This window comes from Thamnophis elegans, chromosome 7 (genome assembly GCF_009769535.1).
Source record: "Thamnophis elegans isolate rThaEle1 chromosome 7, rThaEle1.pri, whole genome shotgun sequence".
Taxonomy (NCBI): domain Eukaryota; kingdom Metazoa; phylum Chordata; class Lepidosauria; order Squamata; family Colubridae; genus Thamnophis; species Thamnophis elegans.
This window is the reverse complement of record NC_045547.1, coordinates 58,702,874-58,716,010: the sequence shown is the minus strand read 5'-3', so window position 1 is coordinate 58,716,010 and position 13,137 is coordinate 58,702,874. Positions and strand designations below refer to the sequence as shown.

The following is a 13,137-nucleotide window of genomic DNA, read 5'->3' as shown; positions in this document are numbered from 1 at the left end:
TACAAGTGCAAACTATGCTTGTTTTGTATGACATTCACATACTGTAAAAATATGTACTGTGATATTTAAAAATTCAATTTATGAACTTTAAAAACTTGATTATCATCCTGATCATCCCATGTCTGTAAAAAGAAGATATTTCATGAAAAAATTATTTGGGATCAAGTCTGACATATATGTCCTTGATACTTAATTTGACCCTAGCATTGTAAAGCATTTTATGCAAACAGATCACACATTCATTAATTTAAATTCCTAAATCTGTTCTTGTTCCGTCATTTTTAATCTTGTTCTTTCTGTTCCCATTTGTTCTGATATTTTTTCTCAGAACAATTCAAGGAAGCTGTATGCAACAACATCTTGAGGCATCTTCACAGCCGGGTTTCTTGGATGTCCTCCTCTGTTTCCTCTGGCAAAGCACTGATTTGAGGCCTTGACCTTTGCTTGCTTGAGTCCCTGGGATATATTGGGGCGAGCATGGCTCGATCGGAATAGCTGATTGCTTTACCGAAAGGATTCTTTTCAAGAAGCTTCTCTATTGTTTCATATTGCTTGACTTTATTTTCTTCTATGACCTAATAAATGAGAATGAGAAAATAAAATTTAATTATATATTGATATTTTCAGGAATCAACTGCTACGTTACAGAATGACAATAATCACCAAAATATTGGTGGTTTTTGCATTCTTCACGTTGTGCAAGAATATTATTTCATATTTCTAGAAAATATACATTTATATATTACACAGAATGAATTAATAACTGCCATAAGTAGGCATCTTGGACTATAATTGTAATAATTCTGTAACTAACTAGGAAATAAGCAACATTAAAATCAATGAGTTTTTAAAAATATATTTCTATCACTTTGTTGACAATTATCTTCAGATTAGTTCCAAGAGCCAGACACAGCATTTTTTCCATTCAGCCTGCTATTGTCTTCCTCCTCCTCCTCCTCTTCTTCTTCCTCCTCTTCCTCCTCCTCCTGCAATTTTATTTTATTTGAGCATGGTATCTACATTATCCATAAGCTAAATAATATTATTATAGTAGACTCAATCTTCAGAAGGTCTTACACTTCCATCACATACTAGTTTCCCTTTTCCACCATATGTTGAATCTCTCATAAATTATGGGTTGTGCACATAACAACATTGCATATTAATATGCAGTTTTACTGCAGCTAGTGCCAACTTGCTTTAAGAGAAGGGGAAAAGGGGCGGAGGGGAAGAGGAAATGGAAGAAAATACAGTCAGGAAGGCTTTTTCACTGTTACTCATGAAGAAAATTTCCGCAAGCTTTTCTGCTGACCTCACCTTCAAAGAGTGACTGTGCCACATGACAGGTGGGTAGCTGAGAACTTCATTTGGAGGAGACTGTTGAAGGCCCTGACAAACTTGGTATCATTGTTAAATAAAACTTATGCAATGAAGACAAATTCTTCTCCCTTTCTGCCAAAAATACTTTTATGTGTTTGGGTGCAATAAACGAAGAAAAATAGTGGAGTAATAGAAATAAACATTTGGAATAGGTATACATCAAAGCATTCAACACACAAACATAGTTGATTTATAATGTTTTTGCTGTGAATAAAAGTATGCATGAAACAAGTTTATGAAACAATATGTGCTGTTTCTGACTTATAGGTAACATGTTCTTGCTAGCATAATTGTGCAGTTGAATTATAAGGTTTTTTTTTAAGGAAGGTTGTGTTCAGGACAGTTAGTGCTTTAATACAAAACATGGTGTTTCTTTTTATGATTTCTTTAAAAAAAAGCCAAAAGCATTTTGAAGGTCGTCAGTTTCAAGCCAGCAACAGTAGCATTCAAGCAAAACTGTGGGCTATTTCACTTTTTGTTCCAGATTTTCAATTCCTAGCATGCATAGAAATTGTTGTTTAAAAATATTGTTTTGAAAGAATGACTATTTAGTTTGCCTAGTGAACTGTAGAGGGAGCCGAAAACAAAATACTGCTTAGTTTCCTATTGTTATTCTGTCATATTCTCCAGTTTCTTCTTCAGATTTTGCCTGGAATCTACTTGTGTGTATTTGAGTTTTGCCAGCTTTGCCTTCACCCTTTCTTTCTCCCTGCAAGAATGGAAGAAGAGGAAGAGGAAGCTGATTTTACCAATAACACTTACTTTTTAATTAGTTCAATTAGTTCAATTGTTATGATGCCAACTTGCTTTCACAGTCCTCCAGATTGCTGGTTGCCTGTTATGAAAACTGCCAACTTTCCGAATATGCTGTATACCTCTCTGCCTGAAACGGGTCACTCTGGGAGGAGGGATGCTTAGCTTGGCACATAGGAGAAAGAAATCCTTCCCAGTTCTTCCTCTTCTATAGAGAACTACCTTTTACCTTTTAAGTGTCTAGGCGAGAAGCAATATATTGGAGCTAGCAAAACGAACTACATTAGATTGCTGAGTCTCTAATTAAAGGTTGTAATGTATTAAAATCTGGAAACTCCAGGGAAGGGAGCAGAAAAACATTTACTATCAAGACATATTTATCTCTAAATATTGGGTAAGAAATCTGATCTAGAAATACTATGTTAGATCACTTTTACTCTGGAATGTATGTCCCTGATTTCTACTGTTTCTGATGCATATTTTCTCTACAGAAATTCAGTGGTTATTAGCCTTGAATAAAAGACTATGGTTAGCTCAGAGCTTTTTTTCTTCCTTCTGCATTATCCCATTGGAGTTTCTGTTGAAATGCTATCTGGAACGTTCACAGCTCTCTATCGTTAGCTCCCCTACCATTTATCTGTTTGTCTATGAGTATCAAGATTGAAGCGCACTTGCAAACATTAGCACTTTCAACTTGCCAAAGAACTAGGGAGGAGGGAAAGGCGAGATGGAATGCAGGCTCCAGACTTCAAGCAGAAGATCTGTGAGAACCGAGGACACATCAGCAGGTATCTGCCAAGACCAGAGATTTTTCTCAAAACAAAATAATGACACTCAATTGGACAATGTGACCTGCTTTCATTGGGGGAGGATCCATATTGCAACTATGTGGGTTAGCTAGAGCTGGTTTTGTCAGTGCCAAAATGATGCACTCAAAAAAGTTTTGCATTCAAACTTTGGAAGATCTCAAAGGTGTTTGCTTTGATTGGGTTCATCAGTTGGAACGTTAACAATGAGTACTGTACATAAAGTTCAAAAAAGAGTTTTATTTTTCTTTTTGATTTCTGTTTTTCTGAAAGTAAATTAATTCTGTCTAGATGTAGAAAGGTTGATCTATTTCTCAAGCAAGAGAAGATTCTAGTCACATGTCTCATGTTATGAGCCAGGCGGTAGACATAAAATTCATTTTATTTTTACTTGCCTTCCTTTTCTTTACTGACTAGTAAAAATAGGTTATATAATTCCTACCTATTTTGCACACCTGGGTTAGGAAGGAGGATGCCAAGTAAAGATGTGTTCCTAGAAGAGTGGCTTCTATTAAGCAGCTATACCAAGATAGGACAATTGAGCCCAGGATGTATAGACCCAGAGTGCTTCTGAGACAGAAAATGTAAGGCCTCAAGCCATTTGTCCTAGAGATACAACTTTGCTACTTCAATAGCGTTCGCCACAAGGCATTTTTCACATGTATTGGATCCACACTGACTAGCAATTCTGGAAATTCTAGTCTGGGAGTGTCAAGTTGTGGGTTGTTGTCTTCCTGCTTGCTATTAGTTGGAATCCAAAGAAGAATGAGGTTTTCAAACTGGCATTTATACAAACACAATAAGCCACTTTAGAGATTGTGGGGACTCTACATAGTAGTTTCTGATACTGGGAGAGGTAGTGGTAGCTGTAAAAATAAAATGAGGTAAAATGCATTGGGTGCAGTAAATTCTATTATATCTCTTAGGATTTACTTTTTTAATCACCACTCACCAAATATCGCTGGCATTCTAGCAGAGCTTCTAATCTATGTTCTGATAAAATCACTGTACAGTTTGCAAATGCTTGCTTGAGCGTCTTTTTAATGACTTGGAAAGTCCTGAAAGAGAAACATTTTTTAATATGTGAACAAAGGCAATATAAAAATGTGGTCAGAAGCCAAGATTTTTAGCAGACATTTTTACAATGTTTGTCCACTTTTATTACATTACTCTATGGTGGATAAAGTTCAGATGCAATATCATAATGATACAAATAGATGAAGTTAGGCCTAACTAGTTACTAAGATAACTTTCATAGCAAAACAAACCAAAATTAAGTGTGTGCTTATTTTATGTTTCTGTATATATTTTATTTCTTGCCTTAGCCAAAGAAAGTTAGAAAAAGTTAGTATTTGCTACAACAAAGAAAAAAAACAGGCAATTGGTTAAATAGTTATTTTTTCGCCTAAAGCAATCACAAGGACTATAACAATAGTCACAAAATTACAAGGATCAAACAATTATCAAAGATCAAACATCATTACCAAGCTATTTCCTACAGTTTAGTGGAAAGTTGTAATAATTATAATTAACTTATTAGCTTACATTATTGTACATCTATAGTGTTTTTTATAACAAGAGAATATTGCATATTGCCCTTTATATTACATATATTGCATTATATTGCAGACTGACTGAACTCAACAATGTACATTGGGATATCATTGGATTAACTGATACATGATGACAATGCAAAAATGTAGTTGAATTTGATAGAACTAGGCATCAGAGGTACCAAAGATGGACGATGTGGTGGAATTGGTTTTCTCAACCAAAAACTTAAAAACTCTGTGGTACAATTTGAAAGTATATGCCCAATGTATCATTCAATTGGACAAACAATACAAGCTTATGCGCTAACAATAAGCTACAGTGATGATAACATCAAAGAGTTTTACAATACTAATGGTGACTTTAATGAAAGAATAGGAAGAACAATACCTGGGGAAAAAGTGACTGGTCCATATGGAAGTAGTGAATGAGTTAATAGAGGTGACAGACTAGTAGATTTTGCTGAAGGGTAGAAACTTTATATCATGAAGTACAAGAAAAAAGCTAGCAGAAAATGGAATTAGAAGAGTCCATCTAGGTACACAAGTGAAATTGACTACATCAAGTCAAGTGATAAAACCATATTCTGCAATTGTACTGAGTGACATCAATTGTTTTAATGTTGGAAGTGGTAGAATGGTGTGAGCTAAAGTGAAAATAACAGCATATGAAAATGATTAAGATGTCACAGAACAAAAAAACAAAAATAAAGAGTGATAAGCTATTAGAAGAGACCAGCGATTTCGAGATTAATCTATCAAATTGCTTTGCTCTATTGCAAGATTTGGAAGAGATTAACATTATGGACCAAAATGAACAAATAGTCAAAAATAGCCTTGAATTTTCTACTTCTACAGTACCAATCAAAAAATACTTTGTACAGTAAAAAATCTCTGATGAAACTATTGATTTAATGAAAAAAAACAGTGCACAATGAAGAATACTGGAAGTTTCACTAATAAAGTGGAATATGTTGAACTTTGCAAGACCATAAGAAAATGTATCCAAGAAGAAACTCATCAGTTTAACATGAAGCTTGTGAAAAAGATAACTGTAAAAAACCAAAGGGATTAATAGAGGAAAATGTAAGTTTATAAATACAAGAAATAAGCATTTTGAGTTAAAACGTGAAGAACAGGACAGGAAGTGTTAGAAATAATTGGAAAATTCTACTGAGAGCTATACAAAGATCAAGAGTAACAAAAGTGTTCATAAGTAACAACACCCACCCACGAAAGAGGAAATGCCAGGTATCCTAGTGGAGGAAGAATCAAGTGCCATAAAATCAATTAAAAATGGCAAAGCTTCAGAAAATGTTTTTGTTATGGTTGAAATGCTGAAAGCTGGCAGTCACAGTTTACACAAGATACCAGCAAAACTATACTCGAGGTGCCTCAGAGACGAAAAAAATACGCAATGCATAGGAAAATGCTGAAGTGATTTTTATGCACAAGAAAGGGAACCAAGATGATTTAAAGAACTATTGCACAATAAGCCTTCTTTCAGGCATCTACAAGGTTTTCACCAAGATAATATAAAAAAGAATATTGAGAACATTAAGTGATGCACAGCCAAAGGAGCAGGCAGGGTACAGAAGTAGCTACAGCACAATAGATCACATCCAGGTTGTTCAGCAAGGTGAAAATGTGCCTTAATGATCTTAAAGTGGAAATCAACATAGAAGAAGGTGTATAACAAGGCGATACAATATCACCTATCCTTTCCTCAGTCTGCTTTGAAGAAGTATTTTGCAAACTAGAGTGGGCAAAAGATGGAATAAAAATCAGTGGCCTATTTAAATCGCTTAAGATTTGCAGCTGGTGTTGTTCTTTTCTCAAAAGATCCAGAAGAACTACAAAGACACATACAAGAGCTACACAAAGCAGGAGAACTATTTGTTTTAAGTTTATTTGTTAAAAATAAGCCTTAAAAAGACTCGGGTTATGTTTAATAGATTCATCAAAGAAAGAACAAATTATATCTGGAAAAGAACAAGACATAGTAGACCACTTCATATACCTTGGTCAACAGAGCTCAATGGAAGGTGGTACCATAAAGGAAATTGAATGGCATGTTAAATGTAGTTGGCAGGCATCAGGCAAGCTAAGTATAATTTTCAGGAACAACCTCCCTTATGTCTGAAGAGAAAAGTTTTCAATCAGGGTGTGCTACCTGCTCTAACATATGCCAGTGAAACATGGACACTAACATCACAATTGATACAAAAGCTACAAATGACACAAAGAGCCATGTAAAGATACATGCTCAGCATTACAAGGCAAGATAGAAAGAGCTGCACATGGATTAGAGAACAAACAAAAGTATACGGTATCAAGAGAGTAAAAGAATTGAAATGGAAATGAGCTGGTTACATAGCAAAATGAACTGATGGCCAGTAGACCAAGGCATTCATAGAATGGATCCCACTTGATAAAAAGCTTCCATGAAAGAGACCTAAAACAAGATGGATCAATGACATCACCAAAAATTGTGGGCCCAATTGGCAAAAGAAAGTTCAGAAGAGTATTCGTTAGAAACATGCAGAAGAGGCCTTCATCCTGCAGTGGATAGACAATGACTAAAATGATTGCATACTGACCTTTATTGTTGGAAATTATTACACTATTTTAAAGCTTGAAGAGTACCAAATATTACTTCTGGGCCTAACTAAATAGAAGTTTAGCTTTAATACTTTTATACTTGTTCAACTTCTGCCTATCATCTAAATGTTAAGGCTGCAATAATAATCCTGTGGCTACCAGCAGCAAAGGGGATTAGAATGGTGATGGGTGCACTTTGGAAGATCTGAAGAATCAGATTGGAGACAGATTATCTTGAAAACAGTCTGCATGATCACTAAGATTGGCACCAACTTGATGGTACACAATAAATCAAAACTCTTCCAAGCTCATAGCAAGAGACCAATTCAACTAGCAAAAAGTGAAAAATGAATACAGCACAAAATATAATACTTCTTTTTAAGGTAGAGGTAACTTACAAGTACCTTAGTTATGATTTTTTTAAAAAAGCTGTTCACTGCCTGGGCCTTAAATGTTTTTTGGGATGTAACACATACTTAGGTCCTGCTCTTTTGGAGACTTCATATGAATCCCAGGTGTCAATATGAATACTGTTCTTCCATGGCATATGTCTGCTAAATTTACACAACAACATCACCCATCCGTTATAATGCTTTTAGGCAAATACTTCAGTCTAGTGCCACCCAATCGTTCATTCCAAATCATGACAATGCAGTATTAAGATCAGGTACTGAATCTCTGTAGGTTGTTTTCAGATAATAGTGAATTTCATTCCATTGATCTATTTATTTAAGATGCAGTTTTGCGTAATGCTAACAGCATAATTAACATTGCAGAGAGTTGCCATATATTTTATATTTATTCTCTAGATCAGTGATCTCCAACCTTGGCAACGTTAAGACCTGTGGACTTCAATTCCCAGAGCTTTGCTAGCTGAGGAACTCTGGGAGTTGAAGTCCACAAGTCTTAAAGTTGCCAAGGTTGGAGACCACTGCTCTAGATCAGTGGTCCCCAACCTTTTTATCGCCGCGGACCAGTCAGCCTTTGATAATTTTACCGTGGCCCGCTGAGCGCGCGCAGGGGTGGGGGGGGCGTTGTTCTGCAGCGATCATGGCCCCCAGCCATTAATGTCTAAACTGCTGCAAGATATACTTAAATATTGATAAAATGTGAGGGGGTGTACTCACTTCTGTGATATCTATCCATCCATGTCTGTCTCTGTCTCTGTCTCTGTCTCTCTCTGTGTATGTATGTGTGTATGCGTGTATGTGTATATATCCTCTATCTATCTATCATCTATCTATCTATTTATCTATTTATCCATCCATCCATCCATCCCTCTCTATCTATCAATCACCTATCCACCATCTATCTATCTATTCTAGCTGGCTGGGCAATTTGGGGAGTTGAAGTCCAAAAGTGTTAAAGTTGCTGAGATTGAGAAATGAGGACGAAACAAAAGGGAAGAGAATGAAACAAGGTCGTAGAGAGAGATTGCAAAATGAAAGGGCAACTTCTTTTTTTATTTCCTTCCACCCCCACCACCCCCACCACCCCCACCACCCCCACCGTGCCTCTCTGGCAATTGGCTGCCCAGGAGGTGGGGAGGGGAAGATGTTTCACAGACAGCTGCCACCCGCCCATCTCTCTCTCTCTCTCTCTCTCTCTCTCTCTCCCTCTCTCTCCGCCTCCCCATCTGACCTCGGCTGCTCCACGGCGGAGACCCCAGAAGGCAAGCAAAAAAAAAAAAAAGGGCTCAGGAGTGGGGGAAGAAAACAAACCCCATCACGTTCCTATCTGTGAAAGCTCCCCGCTCCCTTCCTGGGCAGCCAATTGCCAGAGAGGCAGTGTGTGTACGTGTGTGTGTGGGGGGGGGGTTGGCAGCCCGCGGCGCGCCTAGTCCGCTGTGGAACGCGCTGCCACCCGCCCAGCGCTCGCTCTCTCGCTCTCTCTCTCTCTCCCCCCCCCTCCAATCTCCCGATTCTGCTTCGACCGGCCAGAAACTTGTCCCCGCTTGCCCGGGGACTGGCCTCTGATTGGCTGGCGGGGAGAAAGCCTCGCCAGGGAAGGAGGCGAGGACTCCGCGGTGACGTCATGGGGACGGCGCCCCCAGGTAGCGGCGAACCGAACGCGCTCCGTCTCCACGGGCTACCAAGGCGGCCGGGCGGGCGGCCGGGGTGGGAGTGGGGTTTGGACCGGAGAGGTGGCTCTCGGGTTCGAGTCCCGGGGTTGATCTCAGGCTGCGCGTGTGGGTGAAGAGGCAGCAGGGATCATGGCCCCCAGCCGCTGCAGCGATCATGGCCCCCGGCCGCTGCGCGGCCCGGTGCCAGGTACTCCACGGCCCGGCACCGGTCCGCGGACCGGGGGTTGGGGACCACTGCTCTAGATCATTTAAGCATTATGTATTCAATGATGGAATTGGGAAGGGTAGTGCAGGCAAGAAGGTCTTGGAGATTGAATGAAAACTTATTTAGATATGAAAAGTATATTAATGATTGTAAAAAATTGTTATCTGAATATTTTGTTTTGAATATGAATAAGGGTACATATATGGAATTCATATGGGATCCAAGCAAAGTGTATATAAGAGGAGTGCTGATGAATATAAATAAAACACATAGATATAAACAAGGGCTAAAACGAACAGAATTGGAAGAGGAAATTAAGAGAAAAGAGTTGGAGTTAACAATGAATCCAGGCGATACAAAGGTTAAGGAAGCTATCACCATATTAAAATCTCAATTTGACATGTTGATCTCTGACCAGGTAGCCACTAATTTATTATATGCAAAACACAATACTTTTTGTAATGCAAACAAACCTGGCAGATGGTTAGCTTATCAGACTAGGAAGAAAAGGAAAACTCGAAATATATCTAAACTGATTTACAGAGGGAAGGAGGTGTTTCAACAGGAAGAGATTCAAAAGGCATTTCGGGAATTTTTTACAGAATTGTATAAAGGGGATAAAATTAATGGTTTAGATATAGACAAATATTTAGATAAAGAGAAAATACCCTCAGTTAGAGAAGAGCACAGGCAAAAATTGAATCAACCAATAACCTCGGGGGAAATTTTGCAGGTAATTAAGCAATTAAAGTTAGGGAAAGCACCAGGTACAGATGGTTTGACAGCGGTTTACTATAAAAATTTACAGTTAGAAATGGTAGAACCTCTTAGAGAATTATTTAATAAGATTCAAACGGAAGGTAAAGGGCCTCCATCTTGGAAGATAGCATTTATATCTTTGATACCCAAAGAAGATCCAACCAAAAAATTATAGACCTATCTCATTACTTAATGTAGATTATAAAATTTTTACTAAAATACTAGCAAATAGGTTAATGCTGGTTATTCAACAATTGATACACACCGACCAAACAGGTTTTATACAGGGGAGACAGATGAAAAGTAATGTCAGATTAATTATTAATGCATTAGAATATTTGGGAAAGAACAACCAAATCCCTGCTGCGTTCATATTTTTGGATGCTGAGAAGGCCTTTGATCGAGTTAACTGGCAATTTCTGTTGAAGATATTGCAAAAAATGCAGATAGGAGATAATTTTTTACAGTCAATTAAAGCAATATACCAACAGCAAACAGCACAAATCATAGTCAATGGAAGTTTAACAGACTCTTTTCAAATTGGAAAAGGTACAAGACAGGGCTGTCCTTTGTCCTCATTATTGTTTATTATAACTTTGGAAGTATTGTTGAATAAAATACGGGGCTTGGATGGTCTAAAAGGAATCAAGATTAGGCAGCAAGAATACAGAGTGCGCGCTTTTGCGGATGATTTGGTCATAATATTGGAACAACCGCAGGAATCCAGTATGGTTTTAATGAATACGATTAATCAAGTGTCTGGTTTTAAAATAAATTTAGGAAAAACAAAAATATTAGCTATAAATATGAATACTAAACAAAAGGAAGAACTAGGAGTGATGCTAGGATGTGAGGTAGTTAAAAAAGTCAAATATCTTGGAGTTAATATCTTAACTTCAAATGGGAAACTATATAAGCATAATTATGAACCACTTTGGCATAGTATACAGACAGAGATGAAAAAATGGGAGAAATTGCACTTATCTTTGTTGGGTAGGATAGCGGCAGTGAAAATGAACATCTTACCAAAATTTTTATTTCTCTTCCAAATGTTACCTATACTTTAAAAAGATGTGAATCTTTTAGAATGGCAGAAGGGTATCAACAAATTTGTATGGGCAGGAAAGAAGCCGAGGGTAAAAATGAAAATAATGCAAGATGTACGCGAGAGAGGAGGCTTGAAACTACCTAACTTAAAACTATATTATGATGCAGTGGCGCTAACTGTAATTAGTGATTGGACTCATTTAACTAATGATAGAATATTGAATATTGAGGGACACGATCTGATATATGGTTGGCATGCTTACCTGTTATTCAACAAAAAATTGGACAAGAATTTTAAAAGTCATATTTTAAGAAATGCTTTACTGCGGGTCTGGAAAAATACCAATACAAATTAAATGACAAGATACCCATGTGAGCAATTCCTAGACATGCAATTGAAAATATGAATATAGCACAAAAACAGGATAGAATTACCTACAGACAGCTTCTTATCTTGGAAAGGGGGGTACTACAACTAAAATCTTTAGAGGTATTAAAAGAGGAGAAGGTAGTTCAAACATGGTTCCAGTAAGGGCAATTACAGGCTAGGTGGAAAATAGATCAAAAAATTGGTTTTATTCAAGTTGAGGATAATCTGTTTAAACAAATAAGAGATCAAAGCTTAATGCATATAAAGAGGATATATAATGTATTAATACAGATGGATTCGGAAACAGAATTAGTTAAAGATTGTATGATAAAGTGGGCTCAAAACATTGAAGAACCAATAATGCTGGATACATGGGAAAGAATCTGGATAAGAAATGTGAAATTTACACAAGCTCAAAACCTGAGAGAAAATTTTTATAAGATATTCTATAGATGGCATTTAGATCCTAAAAAGCTGGCTTCTATGTATCCGAATTTACAGCCTAAATGTTGGAGATGTGGCTCTTTCGATGCTACATATTTTCATATATGGTGGACCTGCCGAAAGGTTAAGGCATTTTGGATAAAAATATGGTGGATTATGCAAAATATCTTTAAAAGAAGGATAAAGTTTACTCCTCAGTTATTTTTACTAGGTATAAGTATTGACTTTACAGTGGTAGAGACTAACTTGATTCTGCACCTAATAACGGCAGCAAGACTGTTGGTGGTGCAATACTGGAAGAAGAAAGACTTGCCTACAATTCAAGAATGGACATTGAAAGTTACAAACTTAGCCGAGATGGCTAAAATATCGGCATATCTTAAAGATCACTCAAATGAGAGACTGGAAAAAATGGATTGACTATATACAAAATAAATACGGGACCAAGAAATTCCAGTTAGCCTATGCTTAAGATCAGAAATGATTTAAATTGTTTAAAGTTAGCTCAGCAAGAAGAAGCTAAGATCAATGTAGAGATGTTATTAATTTCTTTATTTCTTTTTTCTCAATAGATTTTAGACTGTGTTTGTTAAAAATCCATACCGTGTACGGGTTCTGGGAAGTCGGGGGGGGGAAGGAGGAGGGGGGTTGGGGGGAGGGTGGAGGGAGGGAGGGGTATACATTAGGCTAGACAAGAATTTGGTGGTAAACTAGAACTATTTTGACACACAAAAAAATTGTACTCCAATGTCTCACTGATTGAGGAATGATGAAATGTTTGTTTTAAAAGAAAATAAAACTTTTGAAAAGTGCTAGAAGAAGGAATTGCAAGATGGTATCCAAACTGTTGAAAGCCATTTTTACATTGAACTATAAATATCATACACTTTTTAAAATAAATCCAGTATGTACTTTTGTAGTGTAAAATTCTGAATGCTGGAAAATCAGAACCACTTCACTAATAGCCAATATATACAAATATAGGTAATCCTCAAATTACAACCACAATGGAGCCCATAATTTATGTTGCTAAGTTAAAAATTTGTTAAGTGAGTTTTGCCTCACTTTATAACTTTTGTTGCCACATTTGTTAAGAGAATCACGGTAGCTAAATTAGTAACACAGTTGTTAAGTGAATG

At 37.0% G+C, this 13,137-nt stretch overlaps 1 protein-coding gene across 1 annotated transcript in view; it reads right to left on the bottom strand.

The window, feature by feature from the left end:
- Window positions 1–371: 371 nt before the first annotated feature.
- CFTR (CF transmembrane conductance regulator) overlaps window positions 372–13,137 on the bottom strand; it is a 90,861-nt gene continuing 78,095 nt past the window's right edge. Inside the window, 2 exon segments of the mRNA XM_032221843.1 lie at window positions 372–575; window positions 3,892–3,997. Coding sequence (XP_032077734.1) covers window positions 372–575; window positions 3,892–3,997 — 310 coding nt within the window.